Source organism: Oncorhynchus tshawytscha, linkage group LG32, assembly GCF_018296145.1.
Source record: "Oncorhynchus tshawytscha isolate Ot180627B linkage group LG32, Otsh_v2.0, whole genome shotgun sequence".
NCBI lineage: Eukaryota > Metazoa > Chordata > Actinopteri > Salmoniformes > Salmonidae > Oncorhynchus > Oncorhynchus tshawytscha.
The window spans coordinates 7,641,267-7,663,748 of NC_056460.1; the positions used below are offsets into that span (position 1 = coordinate 7,641,267).

At 42.5% G+C, this 22,482-nt stretch overlaps 2 protein-coding genes across 2 annotated transcripts in view; both read right to left on the reverse strand.

Moving 5' to 3' along the window:
* LOC112230151 (voltage-dependent calcium channel gamma-5 subunit-like) overlaps positions 1-1,413 on the reverse strand; it is a 28,100-nt gene extending 26,687 nt beyond the window's left edge. Inside the window, exon 1 of the mRNA XM_042310962.1 lies at positions 956-1,413. The gene's annotated coding sequence lies outside the window, so the exon portion shown is untranslated. The remainder of the gene's footprint in view (positions 1-955) is intronic.
* Positions 1,414-6,290: 4,877 nt separating this feature from the next.
* LOC112230347 (protein kinase C alpha type) overlaps positions 6,291-22,482 on the reverse strand; it is a 245,119-nt gene continuing 228,927 nt past the window's right edge. The window contains exons 16-17 of the mRNA XM_024396599.2: positions 21,288-21,428; positions 6,291-10,235 (exon numbers count right to left, since the gene is read on the reverse strand). Of these exons, the coding sequence (XP_024252367.1) occupies positions 10,065-10,235; positions 21,288-21,428 (312 nt within the window). The 3' untranslated portion in view covers positions 6,291-10,064. The remainder of the gene's footprint in view (positions 10,236-21,287; positions 21,429-22,482) is intronic.

Consider the following 22,482-nt stretch of genomic DNA (forward strand, 5'->3'; position numbering starts at 1 on the left):
TGGACGACTTAATAATTTAATCTAAAGGCGCAAAGGCTGAATCGTAAACGGACACACAAAGGAGTATCTAAACCATTGCAATGTCCAAGGGCCACATTTATCGTAAGATGAAGTGGTCTCTGTACTGTATTGGCCCTTGAATACCTCGAATCGCTGTCCTTGGTCCTGAACTGGAAAAACGTGCATGTATCCTATTACAATTCAGTAAGGTAAATTGAGAAAGTTTTCGATCGTTTCAGGTTTGATCATAGTGATAGCATATTTCACTATCAAACGTATTACAGCATCACAGATAACTCAAACCACCAAACAAAATCGATATTGACTCCACTTTCCACCAACATCTGTCTGGTCTCGCTCTTCAGTAATGCACTAAACCTAAATGAAATGACCAAGTGGGATGCGTTCAATATCGCTTCGCTTTTGAAAGCAAGGGCTTGCAATTATATCTATAGTAGCCCGCCAACAACGGCAATTCCAGACATATCTTTTAAAAAGCAAACCAATGCTTACACATATTAATTCATGCTGAAAATATCGTGTTCACAATGTCGTAAAAACTACCTGTTCGTATTCACATCGACATGGTAAAAAAAGTTGTCTATGGAAGTGTGAAAAAGAAGTTTTTCCCTCCACATAATACAGCCATCTCCTTCCGATTAAACTCAATAACTGACTAAATGGATTTGAATATTTATACAAAGGATAATACAGTGTGTATTGTGTCATTAGACATTTACAGTTAAATGTTGTTTTTTCTCTTCTAGAGCCTACGTCACAGGAATACGCTTAAACTTCTAAAAGTGAGTTATTTTTTACAGAGCAGTTAGTGAAGAAAACAATATAGTCTATCACGTGGAGACGAACAAACTAGAGAGCACTGTTTGAACACATTTCGGATTGCCTACTGAGACACTTCAAAGTCGAGGAAATAATTCAAATAAACATTGTTTACCTTCACAAAGAAGTCTCGTCGAGGAAAGCGCTCGTTTCCTTACAATACTGTTTCTCCCGCGTTGCTCTCCACTTGTCTACTGTTGACTCGCGGAGATGCAGTGCGCAGTGGATGGGCGGCAGGACAATACTAGTGCGCATTCCACTTCAGCCTGGCGCCAGCAATTGGGCAGCGGCAGCCGTTGGGGATATGGATAGCCTATGAAGCTTCACTGATTAAACAAAAAAACAAGAGTTCGCTTTTGCGAAATGCAGCCCACAAATAATGTCTCTCCTTTGGATAAACCAACGGTCCCGAGATTGACATTCATAGACTTCTCTTCCTTAACGGGATTCGGGATTCGTGTGAGTTGAATGCGACACAGCTGTTCAATCAAGCACCAAACCCACCACGAAGCTTCCATCATGTGACATTCAAGACACACATGCCTGTGGCTGACTTCAGCGTCATAACCCATTGAATTTCTCTCCCTCTCTCTCTATATATATATATATATAATTTTTGTTTTTGGGCGGGTAGCCAACGACCCCCAAAGTTTTAATTATTTATCATTATTGAACATTTTGGCTGATTATGATAGGGTATTGATGTGTGCATAAAATGTACAAAGCAATCCAACTAAATTTAGCACTGACCCCCCCAAAAAGAGACATATGGCCATTTATCCAATTATTTACGAGCATATGGCCTATCAATGTAGTATGCATAATTAAAAGCTGTCTGGAAAACGTTGATTGTCCACATCTACATCCCTGATTACATCTCAGCTATTATATCGCCCCCGTGCATTTCCCTCTCCACCCAAGGGAGAACTACTTTTCCTGGCACAATTTGTTAGGCCTCTATGTGTGTTTGTTCTAGCATCGGTGAAGCTGCGACCTGTTATTCCCGCCGGTCTATCCATGTTCTTTCGAGCTTTCGCCGTCAAAAGCGTAGCTTTGGCAACATTTCCAGCGCCATGGACAGCGACGGAATTTGCCCCACAGGCTGCTATAAAATGTCGCTGATAAAAAATGTGTCCTAATGGATTATGAAGACCTCTATTAACGTTTTTGAAGTAACAAATTGCCGTGTTATCAACAACCATATAAATAGACTTGAATGGAATTCTAATTCTATAACTCAGCAACAGCCATCTTTCAAAACCCACTGCTCCCTTTAACCCCCTCCTCTCCTCATTATGGACATTACGGAGCCACTATGATTCATCCCCATCGTAGCTGGACATTAAATATGAAGCACCCAGCATCACCCAATTCCCTGTACAGTGCACTAGGGCCCTGGTCAAAAGTAGTGGACTATATAGGGAGTAGGGTGTTGTTTGGGATGCACCCTGCAAGTGTGAAGGAGAGAGAAGGTCAAGGTTGTTGTGTTCATAATTGGATAAATAGAGAATTAGAAAGGTTTTGGGCCTGGTTCTCAAACCAGTGGTCCACTAAATAAGATTACACACTCTGGGGAAGAGGAGTGGCTGTCACCACACTCTGGTAAAATGAAACAGGGGTTGTGTGTGTGAGTGAGTGAGACAGAGAGAGAGATTGGTAATAGTAGGGATAGTTGTGGTATTAGTGTAAATAAGTGGCAGCATTCATTTTAGTAGTAATAATAGTTGCTTGTTATTTTTCATGTTTAACCAATTATTGATTATACTTCCTATTACTATCCACTGTTATCAGTCTAGTTTTATTTATATTATTTCGTTTTTACTATTCTATTTAATTATTTATTATTTTATTACAATGTGAAGTATATTGGTTTGTTTCTCATGCCAATAAATGCATTTGGATTTGAGAGAGACCTTTTAACAAGTTCCCTGAACATACAGTACCCATTGATTTCACAGAGCTTCCAATACTCCCACTAGAAGCAATGAACAGACTTTAAGTGCTGCAGGCTATAGCAGCTCAGACGTTGAGCAGACATCCCTAATGGTTACTGGTAGAGCAGAGCAGACAGTTCATTAGATTCAGATTCAGGGACGCCGTTGACACAATGATATGGTTCTGCGTTCCAAATGGTACTCTTTTCCCTACATAGCGGACTACTTTTGACGAGAGCCCTACGAGCCCTGGTCAAAAGTAGTGTACTGAATAGGTGTGCCATTTGGGACGGGGTCCATGGCGGCTTAATACGGCAGCGAGGGATCCCATGGCTCTTCATCACCAGCCTTATAGTAATTAAATTATACCAGGCTGACAGCAAATGCTCTCTTATTGAAGAGGGTTAATTGCTGTTAAGGGGGAGAGAGAGATTCAACAAATCTAATGGCAGCTCCTCTCCTGCCCACCACCCCACCCCACCCACGCGCCCACGACAGAGTGCTAAGATGTCATTTGTTTGTGTTGCTTTTTATTTCAAAACGTATTAACATCGAAGAGCTTGATGTATGTTTGTACCATTTCTGTGTAACTGCCTTTGGCCTCTTGAGGGAGAGAGAGAACGAGAGACCGAGAGCTGTATGTTTCCATGGGACTATCAGTGGGCTTTTTTTGCTCATTCAGGTGAAGTCATTGTAAAGCCTTGTGTTGTATAGTGCAGTGCATTCAGAAAGTATTCAGACCCCTTCCCCTTTTCCACATTTTATGTTACAGCATTATTCTAAAATTGATTAAATATCCCACCCCCCCCCCAATCTACACACAATGCCCCATAATGACAAAGCAAAAACAGGTTGTGAGAAATGTTTGCATGAGTATTCAGACCCTTTGCTATGAGATTCTAAACTGAGCTCAGGTGCATCCTGTTTCCTTTGATCATCCTTGAGATGTTTCTACAAGTTGATTGGAGTCCACCGGTGGTAACTGATTTTGACATGATTTGGAAAGGCCCTCACACCTGTCTATATAAGGTCCCACAGTTGACAGTGCATGTCAGAGCAAAAACCAAGCCATGAGGTCAAAGGAATTATCCATAGAGCTCCGAGACAGGATTGCGTCAAGGCACAGATCTGGGGAAGGGTACCAAAAAAAAAAAACTGCAGCATTGAAGGTCCCCAAGAACACAGTGGCCTCCATCATTCTTAAATGGAAGAAGCTTGGAACCACCATCCAAACCGAGCAATTGGGGGAAAAGGGCCTTGGTCAGGGAGGTGACCAAGAACCCGATGTTCACTCTGACAGAGCTCCAGAGTTCTTCTGTGGAGATGGTAGAACCTCCCAGAAGGACAACCATCTCTGTCAGAGAGACCATCAATCATGCTTTTATGGTAGAGTGGCCAGAAGAAAGCCACTCCTCAGTAAAAGGCACATGACAGCCCGCTTGGAGTTTGCCAAAAGGTACTTAAAGGACTCAAGATTATCTGGTCTGATGATACCAGGATTGAACTATTTGGCCTGAATGCCAAGCGTCACGTCTGGGGGAAACCTGGCACCATCCCTTTGGTGAAGCATGGCGGTGGCAGCATCATGCTGTGGAGAGTAAAGGGTCTGAACACATGTAAACGTGATATCAGTTTTTTTTTTTTTGGGGGGAGATACATTTGCAAACATTTAGAAAAAACAGTTTTTGCTTTGTCATTATGGGCTATTGTGTGTAGATTGGTGAGGAATCCATTTTAGAATAAGTCTGTACTGTAACAAAATTTGGAAAAGGACAAGGGGTCTGAATACTTTCCGAATGCACTGTATCACTGTATCGCTTGTTCACAATATTTGAATTTCATCCGTTGAATTGACCGAATTGAAATTACATGAAATGCATGTAGCTCCTTCCACCTCATTGATTGGCCCCTCAGGCACCGTGGAGCCTGGTTGGTTGGTAAGACGTTCCGTAGATATCCGCTCTGTAGATCCGCCTCAACGCTGCAGTTTGTGATAAGTTCTAACAGATATGACCATTACACCATAGTCCTCCATCAACACCAGCATGTCCTTCAGTCTACCCGGCAATGGAGCTGATGATCAACCTACTAACACATCTGCATAAGGTTTGGTGTACAGTACTCACGTCTGTCCGTGCCACATCAAAGTTGATTTGTCATGATGCACATGATAGTGTAGCGTACCCAGTACAAGAATATGCTTATCGCAAGCTCTTCCACAAATGCATTCACACAAACACAGATATGAAATTATAAGTATTAAGTACACAAACATTACAGTGAGCAATGTCATTACCTACCTATCTACCAACCAACCAACCAACCAACCAACCTACCTATCACAGCTTAGTATAGTTTTTGTATTCTGTTTGTCTGACCTGGTTGCCAAAGGTGCAGGGGCCTTCCTGTGCCAGCGAGCTTGTAAATGAGAAAGCCAGCGGCTGACAAAAATACTTTGATTGTGCCGCAGCGTCCACAATGAAAAATTCAGCACCTCGTTTCCACACTTCTTCGGAGCGCTTCGCGTGTTAAACTTTAATGTCCGTATGCACTCACCCCTGGTCCTCACAAGTGATGGTAAGTCAGGCTCACTGAACCTTGGTTACGGTTCATCACGCTTTTCCAAATGGCAAGAGACACTTGGACGTCTGTTACGGAAGCTTCAGGAGATTGTGGACGTACTGTAAAACCTCTGCCATACATCTTAATCATCAAACTTAATTAATGTGTTCATTCCCGTAAGGGATCATAAATCAGGAGGCTTCATTTTCACCAGACATTTATGAGAAATGCCATTGTGACTGTGTCCATATAACATTTAAAACTGGACCAACTGTCAGTGAAAGTTGTTTCCTGGTTGTAGTCTGTCCTCTTGCTGTTAGTGGAGATGTGTTGACAACCATAAAACCAGGTAAGGTCATCTGACTTCTCCTCCTCCTCTCATCTGAAACCCCCATTTTCTGTACCTTTTCATACTTTATTTGCTCAAATCAAATTTCCCAATGGTTTATATCAACTGCAAACTTCCTGTCCATGTCAGCAGTAGAGAGGAAACTGTGACAGCGATATTGGGGCTCTGCGGGAGATGGATCTCTTAAAATCAGACTAGAAAAACCAGTCCCATTTTGAGTGCAATCAGAACACTTGATGAATGTGAGTTGACAGCAATGTCACCTTATTTTAAGAGCCTGTAATAAACCATGTATAAGGCATTTATAAACTGTGTGTTCACCATATGAATCATTAGTGTTTTTGCCATTTAAAGTGAGCGCCATTTGTACTTTAGAAACACTCTGAAAATGTTTGGAGTGACCAGTGTCATTTCAATGTGGGAGTAATGATTAGTAAATGGCCAGCAAACTTTTTCTAAATGCCTTATAAATGGTTTATTATGGACCGCAAAGTGTTACCCAATACCTTTAAATAGAGTCAGGTCATTGCCAGGAATGGCTTTTTATAATGGTGGATTTTGATGAGTTGAGTTCATGTTTAAGTAAAAAAGACAGCTTCCCAATAGCCATTTTTTATTTTTTTTATTTGCATTATCATACAGTAGGTACAAATTACACTATTGATTACAAGGTAAGTAGCTCAGACTCACTTTCAAAGGGTTTTGGGGAGAATGAACATAAACCATTTGCAAAATACAATATATTCTTTCTTTTACAAGTCTATGTAGATATCTAAATCATTATGTACAGGGACAGAAGAAGCGCTTGGTTTGGACATGAATCAACAGAGAATGGGGGAGAGGCTGGCTGTTTCTCAGATGGCATCCTATTCCCTATATAGTGCACTACTTTTGACCAGGGCCTATGGACAAAAGTAGTGCAATATATAGGGAATAGGGTGCCATTTGGGACACACGACGTAGGAGCTAAGGCAAAGGAAAATATAAAGCAGGATGTAAACGAAGGTGAAAAAGAACACATTTGGCCAATTCTTTCCCCAGTACGTTTTGGGAGGATTGGAAGGGGCAAGAAGGGCAGGTAGGTGTCAGCCTGTAGAGCCGAGTTTCTCGGACAAAACTGCTTTCATGAACTGATTGGATCTTGAAGGAGAAGGGATGAGGGCTTTGTCAGTAAGGGAATGGATCGATTGCCCAGGCACTGAGGAAGGGGGGAGGAATGGAAGGATGGACAGAGGAGATGAGCTACCCAGACAGGGGGGGTTTAACAGGCCAATAGGATGAGGAACGGGGTTGTTCACCGATCAATTATTCACTCATCCACACACTCACTCATTTATTCACTCAACAACCACTCATTTATGGTTTCCTTCCTTCCCTCTCTCACACGCACATGTAAACACACACACTGATTGATAGGCACAGGGAGTTAAGGTAAGGGGTAAGCAGGCATGGTATTGCAGAAGGGTCATACTGCTGTCCGGCTAGAAAGCATAAAGGTAAACTCCCACAGAGGTGTAGGCTGCTAACATGACATAAAAAATAAAATAAAAACTACAAGAAACGACTGCCGGATTGTCTGGCATCAGAACCACGTCGACATTATTTGAATTAGCAATCCCTTAGCTACATATTTTTAGCGAGAAGCACATGGGTCGGAAAGACGTACTGAAATGTGGTGTTGGCACGCTCTCTTGGACTAACCACCAAGAGTCTACCAGGGAGAGACATCTGTATTGACGAGTCATCGGCATTGAAAAAAAAATGTGTATTGACAACACATCGGTATTGATAAGATTTCGGTATTGACGGGTCATTGGTATGACTACAGCTAGTGCAACACTGCTATTGTCGGGTTCTGGCTGTTTCAGGTTTGGCACAGTTACGAGGTTAGGAAAAGGTTTATAGGAGCAAAAGTCGAGGGAATTGTATAAATCTAGCAACAGTTAGATGTTAAGATATGAATTGCTATGATGATAATTCCGCAAAACATTCCTGTATCACTTGAGCAGAATCTATAACCAAACAAAAAAACGACGACAATACAAATAATGTAAATTGTATTTTTTTTTATACGAACAAACAATACTAACGATAAGAAGAAACAAAACCCCTTCATTGAGACACTAGAGAGCAAGTTGTCCCATCTGGTCTAGTACAGACATGTGTTTAGGAGTTCCCCTAAACGCATATCTGTAGTCAGATTTGACCATAGCCTCCTAATTGTGAATGGCTAGGATTAGGGTAGGTTCAGCTGATCTTGGATCTGGTGTTTGGGCAGAGACTCCTTGCTATCCAACCAGGGGCCTGGTTACTGGTACTGAGTATCATGCAGCATTTATATCATTTTGTTAAACTTATTTTTAAATCCTCACCAACAACATGCAGATACAAGAGCCAGGCACACATTCAGTCAACTCACTCAGCTATCGCATTCAAGGACATCGGATATGTGCGATGGAGACGAGAGCAAACGGAAAACGTTTGATAATATCGGCAAAAGTCGTCCAGATGTTTCTCTCAGTTTGCTAATCCCGACCGACTCTATTTTGTCACCTAATTGTTACAAAGTTGATATTTTGGGGTACTTTATTTTTTACATAGAAATATGTTAACCTATCTAACATAATAAAATCACATTCAGTTGTTGGTATAAAATCTGCGAGATGCTATACTTTTTTTTTTTAAATAGCTCATTAATATTTACAAAATAGTTAATACACTGGTATGTGTTACACTAAAATATTAATTAGAACTAATTGGGGGGAGGGGGGGGTGCATGACATCACATAAAAGCAGAAAAGAGAACTAATCGTTTTAATAACGTGATACTCTAGTCAACATGGTTAGAATGGCGTTATAGCCATGTATAAGGGTATAAGCATGCAATATAATATTGCACGGTTCATTGAGTAAGCAAACAATAACTCGACATCAATTGAAATTTAGTCGCTACCTCTCTCAATTTACTTCCTAAATCCTCAATAAATTTCCCTTGGGAACTTAACATTGAAGGACTTCTTCAGGTTAAAGAGAATCATGGCCATTGAGGGCCTTTTTGATAAGTGGGCAGAGTGACAACAAAGTCGGGACAGGAGGATAGTAAAAAAGGCTGTCACAAAGTAGTGCTACCTGATCACCATTTGCTTTTGGAACGACCACCTTTATACTTCTGTTAACCTGTTATTCTTGTGTAGGTGTTGAAAGAAGATGGGACTGTTGCACTGCCTACTTCCTCTAACCACAACTTCTACTGCGTTCTGTCTCAATGTCCACTCACAGTTGTAAACCTAATGACAAGATAACCATACAACCTGGAGTTCAAGGTTCAATATATCCCTGTGTTAATGTAACGTGTGTGTACAGATGTATGATCTTAATTTGAGCCAGTTTGCTACAGCAGGAAAATAATCAGTGCGGCTACAGGAAATGTGAGTTATTATGTGGATTATAATTAAGCCTTTTTTTTTTTTTTAAGGGGTTGATACATTTTTCGTAAGGGAAAAGAAACAAGTCTGAAATGTCTAAGTGGAAATTAAACTTCAGAAGCCTTTTTAAACCTCAAACACATTACACATTTTAGTTTGCAATGCAAGAAATTTTTCCTGCAATGGGGTGATCAAAGTAAGATCCTACATCTGTATGTGCGTGTTATTGTTAGTGTGTCATGATATTCGTACTGGGTGTGTATTATTTGATGTATATTGAAACATAGGGGCACCTGTAATGAAACATATTGAAATAAAATCTCACCAACACAAGGTAAAACTGTAAACATAGTCTCCCTGTACTGACCTCATATTTGGCTCTGACCCAATAGCTCAAAACAAGAGATTATGTTTGTAGTTGCCTTGGGTTTCAATGGAGACTAGTATAGCCAGTACAGGGTTTAACAAGAAGTTAACCCTTCGCTCTAGAATCAGAAAAAAAAACTGGCATAGTTTCATGGGTTTTATCCCCACACATTCAAAACAACAGGTCAGTCATCTCAATATTTGTCATGATTCATTTCAATATCTATCATGATTCATTTCAAACAATTGCCCATCCGAAAACAAACACAACAGGTGGGTGGGAAAGTATATCAACCCTACATACATCTCCTTCCTCAAACCTTCACCCTCCCCCTCACCATTAACACACAGCACTTCCACTCACCAACTCCTCTCACTCAGAGCCCCAAGTCCCATTCCTAGAGGACACATCATTAATACATTGATAGAGGAACTCAAAATGGCGGTTGATATCAGGGTCTGTGTTGTTGTTGTAGAGTTGGACCAGTTTTGGTGATTGGGAGTTTGGCTTGAAGAGGCTGCAGTTGGTGGCGGGTTAGTGCTAGGTAGGGAGCAGAGGTAGGAAGGGGGTCCGTGGCCCGCTCCCCCTCATACGGTGTGCAGGGAGACCAGGGAGGGGTGCACAAACTGGGGGTTGATGAAGGAGAAGCCTGAGAAGTCGGCTTGGTCGATGTTGGCGATGACCAGCTGGTCGGGGGGCGTGAGCTGGGGCTGGGTGCGTGTGAAGAACTTGTCGAAGTTCTCCGCCCCTTTGCCGCACTGTGAGAGAGGGATAGAAAGAGAGAGAGAGCGAAAGAGAGGTTTTAAAATGGGAGGCGTAGGTGGCTGCAACTGTAGCATACGGAACACACAAAGGTAAGAAATACTGTACATGTGCAAATGTGAAACTGGGCTTCATTATATATCCCTCCACCTCCATCACCTGGTCTGCTAAATGAGAGAACGGTGGGGAAAGAGAACATTTTGCACCTGATACCGCTATTTCTACCCCTATTCTCCCCCTCCTGTTTCCATGCTAACATCACATGACATGCTCTACATCCCAGCCTGAGTCCCAAATTACACCCCATTCTCTTTCTTTCGACCAGAGCCCTATGGCCTCTAAAGTAGTGCACTATAGAGGGTGTAGGTTGCCATTTGGGAGGAATCCCCAGTCACCTGGATTGTAATGTTTTTAATGCAATTGAATCCAATGGTTTAAAAAGTAACATTGGCGCGCAGCTGTGAAACACTAATCAGTACTGCACAAACAAGACTTTGGACAGAGTCGCAGAGGGAATTGAGGGAGATGTCAGGACCTCTCTACAGTCAAACACGTCTTAGCCACTTCTGATCTAGTAACCTGTTTTGATCGAGCACCTCGTGTTGTTTGGATGTACAGTGGGGTCTGTAATGATTGACACACTTGATTAAGTGCGGCTCCGTTGGTGCAGTAGGGTTCGATTCCCACAGGGGACCAATATGAAAATGTATGCACTCATTACTGTTAGTTGTGCTGGGTAAGAGAGTCTGCTAAATGACTCAAATGTAAATGTAAAATAAAGATGAGCAATAACAACGGTGTTAAACAAATATGACCCCTACCGTTCTGAAAAAAAAAGATTACTTTTGAAAATAAATATTTTTCTCTGAGCAATTGTATCAGTATAAAATACTTTCCATTTTTTTCTTGCGCATACAATAGTTGAATTATTTATTTTATACAGTACTTATTGCTAATCTTTACCAAGGGTGTCAATAATTTCACACCCCACTGTATATAGAGGTCTTATGTAACATCTCACCTCAAATGTCAAATCTGATTGCATTGCGACAGACGAAAAGTTCACTTGAATCAAAATAGCCACGTGGCCAATCGATGTACAGCGGGGTTGTTAAAGGGTTAATTGGCGTGTTGACAAGAGCAGAGCAAACGTCTGCAACTGAACGTGAGAAATGTGGAGCAGCTTTCATCGCGACTGTAAAGACGGGGCTATCCAAACCTGTCAATGGCAGGGAGATGTATCAGGCGAGGGGGGTGGTTGGATTAGCATTCCACAGCTAACAAGCCAAGGTCAACTACGTCAACGCTCTGGGAGCATATGGGTGAAACATCTCACTTCTGTCGTCTGCAAGATGATAGTCCTAGAAAACATACAGCATGCGATGGATTTGTATGTATGTATGATGTAGTTCTCAATGGAGTCACGCCTGCATTCACTTGTCTTATTTCAAATTGTGTTGTGTATGTTTAAAAGAAACTTGAATGCAAAATTTACACTTCACATTTGAGTCATTTAGCAGATGACCTTATCCAGAGTGACTGGGGAATACGTCTGCTTACGTATTTTGCGTGGTTGTTACATGACAGTATGGCAATACATCTGAATAAGAGCAGCTGCTCTAGCCCTACGGCATTACTGAAGAACATTAGGGCGACTGGGACGCAAATGGCACAAAATGGCCGCCAAACACCAAAAATACCGCTGTGAGCACTGCTGTCAGTCGGGTCACACTTCTGACACCCTTTAAAGCGCCTCGCGCTGTGGCTTGAACTTGTGAAGGCCTCAATTCCACTTAGTGACACAGTGTGCCTTCTAACAGTCGATACGTGAAGGCCTGTAGAGTTTGGAACACTTCTTTTCAAAGGCAATCCCCCCCCCCCAAAATGGTGGTTTATTTTGGAGGATCCTGGTGCGTAGGTTGCAGTGATTCCCTTTTGGGTTGGGGTCTTAAGAGTCTAAGGATTGTCGCCAGTACCTTGGGCAATTGGGTAAATTCAAATAGATAACAGCTCGAAACGCTTTAGGACCATTACATTACTAAGGATAGAGTCAACACATAAAATGACAATGGTAAATCGATAATAAGACAAAGTTCATAGGGGCATTACAGAGAGCACAGGCAGTGGGGACCGGGGAATTAAAGACTTATCCTCCAACTTCACAGTGTGGCTCTGTTGTTTACACCAGAAACCCTGCTGCACCTCTTCTTGCTCTGTCCTCATCAGTTATTCCACCTACACTGTGTGTGTGTGTGTGTGTGTGTGTGTTTTTCCACTTAATGGGCTTTAAACCTCCCCAGGGACCTGGCAGGGAATATCCCTCCCTCTCTATATCTCTCTCTCTGTACAGTAAGCCGACACGGGAAAAGGATATGGGTTGATTCACATTACTTAGCCGAGACAAGCAGATGCAAGCTGTACTGTGCTGGCCCCGTTGCGCACCTGTAGCAGGGTTGGTTATGCTTCCTCTTGCCACCGCAGAAATATATAATTGAATGTTTATGTGTTCAGATTGGTTAGTTGAATTTACATGTCAATAAGGTGCAACGCCATTGGCCACCCTTGTAGATAGGGGAAGATTGGTGATATATTGACTCTAAATCTACATCAATCCCTGATTAGGACACCTCAGAAATACACCCAACATAGTTGCCGGAATCCATGCCAGAAAGGACCATGTGAAAGGTACAAATCTGAACCAGTTCGGTAACGTTTGGGTGGGCATAGTGGGTTTTTATCATGGAAAGCCCGTGTCTGCATGTGGAAGTTCTTTCTCCAGAGTGGAATTCCCTATGGATTCCCTATGGAGGCCTACATTGTTGTACAGCTGTGTGTGTTCCACTGTGGTTGGAAAACCTCCATTGATTGGGTCGGTGTGGGTCGTCTACACGGCACGTCGGTGGTGATTCGAAGGGGAAAAGTCCCGTTGTCCTATATTCATAGTTGTGTGGTGTATGTGTGTGTCCGTGCGTGTGCGCAGTGGGGGGCCTGGGGCCTCCGACTGTCCTCCTGTGTCCTCCTTGACTCCTACGCTGACTGACAAGTGACACCAGCCACCCACTGTCACTCTGTGTCAGACACAGTAGGAGGGAGAAGAGGAGAGATGGCAACAACACACACATCAACATAGAAGAGAGAAAGCACATAGTGATATGGCCACATTTGTGGCGCAAAAGAGCACAGGTCTCCCTATAATACATATTGTTGAAGAAAAGCCACAAATTCATTCACGCCACAACAGATTATGATGAGGTTTATGGGATTTGTGTCCACAAAAGAGATGGATGAAAGGACAAATCCCACAAATCCCTTCCGAATACTGTAGTATTCGAGCGTAAGTGCTGCCTGCATCACTATGCAAATAGCCATTTGTCTTGTTTGAACAGTGGCCAGTCAGTCACACAGATAGTCAGAGATCTCATATCGATCGAGACAAACAATCTCCCACATTTTTTCCCAACTGAAAAAAAAAAACACATCTTCCACTAAAAAGCAATACATTTCTGCCCCAACCTCTTATCTCCTCCTCTCCTCTTTTAAATCCTCCCCCTTTGTCTCTGAGACCTAAATCCCCCCATATGCAAATGTGTCTCTGGTCAATTAAACTTAAATTCAATTCATTCATGAAGTCAAGTGCAATTCCAGCTTACTTTCTGGATTGACTGACTGTCGACTCCAATGAAATTGACTCAAACCTGCCGCAGCTTTGTTTCCACTGTGTTTAACGTCTGTTACAATGTCCACTCATTGTACACGTTACGCTGTGCTACTCTTAATGACAGATGGCTCGCAAACTGCTGTTTGACCTACTTTGGGTCTTTCTCCGTGTCACACACACACAGACATTAAAGGAACTCTATTTAGTATGATAAAATGGCTGTGTCTGTCTCTATTCAAATACTTGCTGAGGTGTCTCTCTCACCTCTCTTTCGCTCTCTCTCCATCCGCTCTTAATACAGAACGACCTACAGCCTCTCAGTGTTGTTTTGATGATCTTCTTACAGCGCCTTCAGAAAGTATTCATACCCCTCAACTTAATCCACATTTTGTGTTACAGCCTGAATTCAAAATGGATGAAATATTTTTTTTTTTAACCCATCCACACACAATACCCCAATAGAAGTTTTGGCAAATGTATTGAAAATTATATATAGAAATTGCATTTGCATAAGTATTCACACCTCTGAGTCACTACTTTGTCGAAGCACCTTTGTCAGCAAATACAGATGTGAGTCTTTCTAGGTAAATCTCTATGAGCTTTCCACGCGTGGATTGTGCAACATTTGCACATAATTTCTTTCCAAAATTCTTCAAGCTCTGTAACATCGGTTGGTTATCATTGCTAGACAACCATTTTCAAGGTGATTTAAGTCAAAACTGTAACTCGGCCACTCAGGAACATTCACTGTCTTCTTGGTAAGCAAATCCAGTGTTTATATGGCCTTTCAGGTTATTGTTTCAGGTATTTTGACCTCTTGAAAGGTGAATTCATCTCCCAGTGTCTGGTGGAAAGCAGACAACCAGGTTAACCTCTAGGATTTGGCCTGTGCTTAGCTCCATTATTTCTCTTTTATCCTGAAAAACTCCCCAGACTTAACGATAACAAGCATACACATAACATGATGCAGTCACCACTATGCGTGACATTTTTGAGAGTGGTACTCAGTAATGGCTTTGCCAAAACATTTTCAGTATTGCTTTAGTACCTTGATGCAAACAGGATGCATGTTTTGGAATATGTTTTATTCTGTACAGGCTTCCTTCTTTTCACTCTGTCAATTATGTTTATATTGTGCAGTAACAACAATGTTGTTGATCCATCCTCAGTTTTCTCTTATCACATGTAACTGTTTTAAAGTCACCGTTGGCCTCATGCTGAAATCTCTGAGTGGTTTCCTTCCTTTCGGGCAAATGAGTTAGGAAGGACACCTGTATCTTTGTGGATGTATTGATACACCATCCCAAGTGTAATTAATAACTTCACCATGCTCAAAGGGATATTCAATGTCAACTTTAAAAAAAAAACTATCTAGCAATACGTGCCCTTCTTTGCGAGGCATTGGAAAACCTCCCTGGTCTTTGTGGTTGAATCAGTGTTTGAAATTCACTGCTCGACTGAGCGATCCTAAAGATAAATGTATGTGTGTGGTAAAGATATAAGGTAGTCATTATTGCACACAGAGTGAGTGCAACTTGTTAATGAACATTTTACTCCTGAACTTATTTAGGCTTGCCTTAACGAATACATATTGACTCAAGACATTTCAGCTATTCATTTTGAATTACTTTTTAAACATGTCAATAAACATAACTCCATTTTGACATTCTGGGACATTGTGTGTAGGACAGTGACAGAAAAGCTAAATTGAATCCATTTTAAATTCAGACTGTAACACAGCAAAATGTGGAAAAGGTCAATGGGTGTGAACACTTGAAGGCATTTTCTTTGGTCAACAACACTTAAAACACTAGTTGTAACACCAAGATACACCTGGTATATCCTTGTGAACTGCTGATACCTCTCGTTTCATCCATCCTTTGAAATCAGTCCGCCTATAGTAATATTCAAAAATTGTTCTTTCGTAATCAGATAACACTATTATGTTTCTTTCTCACATGAATCTGGATGGAAAATCCAAAAAGAACACAGAAAATCACCATCACTAAAAACATACCAGGACAAGTGGACGTGCTTTATCAAATAACACGACTTCCCTGCCTACAAAATCTACGGGGACTCATAGACAGTCCAAAATGTAGATTGTGCCGACAGTATTTTTCATGTGTTTTATATGTGTGCCTGGCTTTATGTTCCAATCCAACACTTCCTCAATATGACTACCGTGAAACGGAAATTAAAACGCAGTCCCTCAAATAGCCGTCTGCCCCTTTTGATACCCGGGCAACGGCACAAATTTAAATTAAATAAACGTCTGTTTTAAATAAACGCTGGCTCTAAATTAATAATTGACCAGGTTACCATGAATTGTTTGACTTGTTACATTAAATGATGTAGCCAGTAAGAAACTGCTAACCATTGACTGCTAACAGCTGAGAACTTTCTACTATTAAACTCAGACAAAACAGAGATGCTTGTTCTAGGTCCCAAGAAACAAAGAGATCTTCTGTTGAATCTGACAATTAATCTTAATGGTTGTACAGTCGTCTCAAATAAAACTGTGAAGGACCTCGGCGTTACTCTGGACCCTGATCTTTCTTTTGAAGAACATATCAAGACCATTTCAAGGACATCTTTTTTCCATCTACGTAACATTGCAAAAATCAGAAACTTTCTGTCCAAAAATGATGCAGAAAAATTAATCCACGCTTTTGTCACTTCTAGGTTAGACTACTGCAATGCTCTATTTTCCGGCTACCCGGATAAAGCACTAAATACACTTCAGTTAGTGCTAAATACGGCTGCTAGAATCCTGACTAGAACCAAAAAATTTGATCATATTACTCCAGTGCTAGCCTCTCTACACTGGCTTCCTGTCAAAGCAAGGGCTGATTTCAAGGTTTTACTGCTAACCTACAAAGCATTACATGGGCTTGCTCCTACCTATCTCTCTGATTTGGTCCTGCCATACATACCTACACGTACGCTACGGTCACAAGACGCAGGCCTCCTAATTGTCCCTAGAATTTCTAAGCAAACAGCTGGAGGCAGGGCTTTCTCCTATAGAGCTCCATTTTTATGGAACGGTCTGCCTACCCATGTCAGAGACGCAAACTCGGTCTCAACCTTTAAGTCTTTACTGAAGACTCATCTCTTCAGTGGGTCATATGATTGAGTGTAGTCTGGCCCAGGAGTGGGAAGGTGAACGGAAAGGCTCTGGAGCAACGAACCGCCCTTGCTGTCTCTGCCTGGCCGGTTCCCCTCTTTCCACTGGGATTCCTGCCTCTAACACTATTACAGGGGCTGGGTCACTGGCTTACTGGGGCTCTCTCATGCCGTCCCTGGAGTGGGTGCGTCACCTGAGTGGGTTGATTCACTGTTGTGGTCATCCTGTCTGGGTTGGCGCCCCCCTTGGGTTGTGCCGTGGCGGAGATCTTTGTGGGCTATACTCAGCCTTGTCTCAGGATGGTAAGTTGGTGGTTGAAGATATCCCTCTAGTGGTGTGGGGGCTGTGCTTTGGCAAAGTGGGTGGGGTTATATCCTTCCTGTTTGGCCCTGTCCGGGGGTGTCCTCAGATGGGGCCACAGTGTCTCCTGACCCCTCCTGTCTCAGCCTCCAGTATTTATGGTGCAGTAGTTTGTGTGTGGGGGGGCTGGGGTCAGTTTGTTATATCTGGAGTACTTCTCCTGTCCTATTCGGTGTCCTGTGTGAATCTAAGTGTGCGTTCTCTAATTCTCTCCTTTCTCTTTCTTTCTCTCTCTCGGAGGACCTGAGCCCTAGGACCATGCCCCAGGACTACCTGACATGATGACTCCTTGCTGTCCCCAGTCCACCTGGCCATGCTGCTGTTCCAGTTTCAACTGACCTGAGCCCTAGGACCATGCCCCAGGACTACCTGACATGATGACTCCTTGCTGTCCCCAGTCCACCTGGCCATGCTGCTGCTCCAGTTTCAACTTCCACCTGACTGTGCTGCTGCTCCAGTTTCAACTGTTCTGCCTTATTATTATTCGACCATGCTGGTCATTTATGAACATTTGAACATCTTGGCCATGTTCTGTTATAATCTCCACCCGGCACAGCCAGAAGAGGACTGGCCACCCCACATAGCCTGGTTCCTCTCTAGGTTTCTTCCTAGGTTTTGGCCTTTCTAGGGAGTTTTTCCTAGCCACCGTGCTTCTACACCTGCATTGCTTGCTGTTTGGGGTTTTAGGCTGGATTTCTGTACAGCACTTTGAGATATCAGCTGATGTACGAAGGGCTATATAAATACATTTGATTTGATTTGATTCTAGCTAGCTGACAAGCAGAAAAACAGTCAACAACTTCGGGAGTACAAACCCCTAGAAATCATCCGATCGCTCTCTAGTGGCAAGTGAGAACTGCCGAAAATGCACAGTTAATAGGAGAATAATTCTGTCAAGGAAAACATTTTTTAAATTAAAAAAAAATTTTTTTTAGAGGTATACTAAGACAATATACATGACGCCATGTGTAAATCACAACACATTAGTGTAGGAAATGAAAACAGAATGTTGGAAGTGAATGCTGGAATTAAACAATGAACTATGCAAATGAGCAAAAGCTGTGCTCATTAAGGAAATAAGACACCTGGCTCAAATAGAAGTTTGTCTCCAATAAGCGCCTGTTGTGTTCAGTGATTTAAGCAAATAAACACCCGGGCTATTAATTGAAGTTTTACGGTAAGCTCCCTGACCACGGTGATTCCATCACCATTAATCAGCAAGTCTCATATCCTGCCACTTTGACCCACTTCCATCTCTACAAACTTAAACCACATATCAAGTGGTTCTCTAAATACGAGTCTAGATAAACTATATCTATAAATAGCTACTGTGGCAGGTGTTCTTGTTATTCTCCTCTGCGTTCTATCTGTCCTGCTCTGTTTCCGATAGATAGATAAACCCTCTAGTGTTCATAATCTGGGTCTCGCTGTACCTGGCTATTAAATGGCAATCTCCCAGCTGTCAGAACAGGCATGAAGTGTGATTGAGGAGGAGAGGATGAGAGGGGGATGAGGATGAGAGGACGAAAGGAGAAGAGGATTAGAGAGACAGGAAAAAGGGCAGAGCACGCCCCCATTCTCATCGACGGGGCTGCAGTGGAGCAGGTTGAGAGCTTCAAGTTCCTTGGAGTCTACATCACTGACAAACTAGCATGGTCCAAGCCCACCAAGACAGTCGTGAAGAGGGCACGACAAAACCTATTCCCCCCCAGGAGACGGAAAAGATTTGGCATGGGTCCTCAGATCCTCAAAAGGTTCTACAGCTACATCATTGAGAACACTGGTTGCGTCACTGCCTGGTATAACAACTGCTCGGCCTCCGACCGCAAGGCACTACAGAGGGTAGTGCGTATGGCCCAGTACATCACCGGGGCCAAGCTTCCTGCCATCCAGGTCCTCTATACCAGGCGGTGTCAGAGGAAGGCCCTAAAAATTGTCAAAGACTCCAGCTACACTAGTCGTAGACTGTTCTCTCTGCTGCCGCACAGCAAGCGGTATCGGAGCGCCAAGTCTAGGTCCAAGAGGCTCCTAAACAGCTTCTACCCCCAAGTCATAAGACTCCTGAACATCTAATCAAATGGCTGCCCAGACTATTTGCATTGCCCCCCCCCTACTTTACAACACTGTTACTCTCTGTTGTTATCATCTATACATATAGTCACTTTACTAACTCTACCTACATGTACATATTGCCTCAACTAACCAGTGCCTCCCTCCTCCTTTACACCACTGCTACCCTCTGTTGTTATCATCTATACATAGTCACTTTACTAACTCTACCTACATGTACATATTGCCTCAACTAACCAGTGCCCCCCCTCCTTTACACTGCTGCTACTCTCTGTTGTGATCCATAGTACATAGTCACTTTACTAACTCTACCTACATGTACATACCACCTCAACTAACCGGTGCCTCTGCACACTGACTCTGTACCGGTACCCCCCTGTGTATAGTCTCGCTATTGTTATTTTAATGCTGCTCTTTAATTACCTGTTACTTTTATTTCTTATTCTTATCCATATTTTTTTTAACTGCATTGTTGGTTAGAGGCTCGTAAGTAACAATTTCACTGTAACAATTTCATCTACCCACATACACATACTGGAGTCCACAAACAAATTGAATCCAGCGCGAGACTACAGGGACAGTGGGAGGCCAGTATTCACCTTGTGAGAAGCACTGGAGACCTCTGGGGTTTGGAACAGAAGTGCAATGCATATTTAGAATGAAGATAGACAATGAAGACACACACACAGCTGAACGTGCACACCGAATGACCTACTTCATCCCTTTCGCCTACTTCACTTTCATAATAAAGTATGTGTGTGTGTGTGTGTGTGTGTGTTTCTGGGATTCAAAACAGGGATTCAAAAACACTCCCTGACTTTGTATGACAGTGAGGCCGCTCATATCGTGTGAACGCACACACACACACACACACACACACACACACACACACACACACACACACACACACACACACACACACACACTTTATTATGAAAAAGTGTGTTATTACACACTGTTGTTCCACTATGTAACTACTGCTTTGTAATTACACATTTGAAAGTCAACTGTAAATGTTTGTCTCTGGGGAATATTCTCATTGCTGGGAGATTTAAGCACATACTATATGTGTACTTACATAAGAGTACTGCTTGAAATATATACATACAATATGAAAACATGAGGTTAAATGAGGAATTATTGTGGTATACATGTGAGTAAAATGAGTAGTATTGTTGTACTGTATTGTAGCCCATGCAGAGGCTTTGTCGTTAGAAAAGGTTGTCTTTGGTTCATTGCGACGACTGAGAGACGATAGCCACTGGGGCTTTGCCATGCTAAACAAATGGTGCTGGACCGGACTGGACTGTAACCTGTGAGAGTTGCCAAACAGACTCCATTCAGATGCAGCCCAATCTGATCTGACAACAGACCAGATGGGAGTGTGCCTTGGCTCTACTATGGTGACAGACGGCCGCAGGACATTCACAGGTGTGTGTGTGTTTGTGTGTGCGTCTATTGTACACGCTTGCATAGTGTGTGTGTGTGTGTGTGTAAGTATGTATGTGTACACATAAATGTGTGCATGTATGTGTGAGTGGGTGTTGTTACTCATCCGAATGCGAAACTGAGATCGCATCGGATAGTAAGCAACCAAATAGGACACACACACTCCTCAGTGGAGTATATGTCCACTGTGTGTGAAAACAGGCCAAACATACTGAAAGAACACAAAGCTACGACTGCGCCACCATTTCAATCATTTTGCATTAAAGAAGAAATATAGATGACGACAGCAAACTGCATGTACAATGGACATTTATTTTAAACCTCATTTTAATCAGACATGGGTACTGTAGGTTGTGTGTATGTATGTGTGTGTGTGTGACTCACCCCTTTGGGCTTGAAGGGGGGCTGGATCTCGCGGTTCTGGAGGCGTTCCCAGTCGATGCGTCTGAAGAAGGCGTGCTCCTGGATGTCCCTCTCTCCCTCGGAGCCACAGCCCAGACGCTTCGACGGGTGTTTGGTCATCAGCTGGGAGGGAAAAGCAGGGAAGGGCCATAGAGTTAGAACAGCTAGAATGGCAATTCTACAGATAAACATGTCACTATTCTGTCAATCAGGAAAGGGCCATAGAGATAGATCTAGATCTAAATTCCACTATGAGGTCATCAGCAAGCGGAGGCTGGCGTGGACAGACTAGAAATGGAACGATAGATAGCCATAGAAATCGAAAGACTAAATTCTATATTCTATATTCTACTATTGGCTCATTGGCTGAGGTTGGGAAAATAAGAAGGGAGGAATGGGAACATGAGTCATGAGTTTAGTGGAGACCATTGAAATTAGGGTCGTCTATAGTCAATATGGGGGCAGTTATTTTCTACGTGTCCTCTTTTTATTCTCTCAATCTTATTCTCTCTTTTTTTCTGGGTCAGTAGGGAGCCAAACAGATGGGGGTTGTTAAAAAGGGATACAATCGTCCTCTCTCCTAGATGTAATGTGTTATGGTTGTCACTTACAAATCGCACAGCAGGAGGTGACGTGGGGGCGCACTATGTAGAAAAAACCCGACATTGAAAAACCATCAAACAAACGTGTTTCCTTGCTGAACTAGAGCAGTAACCACACTCAAACAACATCACGACAAATGTCAATAATGACAGCCACTCTTTGTGGGTTGGATTCACACTGGGGCCAGCCGTACAGAAATGTGTGAACGCACTGCTGTAAGTTGTTTTGGATAAAAGCATCTGCTAAAAGGCATATATTATATATTATAAAAGAAGAAAACAGTAGTGTACATTTTGTACAGCACATTGTAGAATAATAGTGAAGACAACAAACCTATGAAATAATACATATGGAATCATGTGGTAACCAAAAAAGGGTTAAACAAATAAAAGTATTTGCTATATTTCAGATTCTTCAGATAGCCACCCTTTGCCTTGATGACAGCTTTGCAGACTCTTGGCATTCTCTCAACCAGCTTTCTCTGGAATGCTTTTCCAACAGTCTTGAAGGAGTTCCCGCATATGCTGAGAACTTCCTTCACTCTGCGGTCCAACTCATCCCAAATCATCTCAAT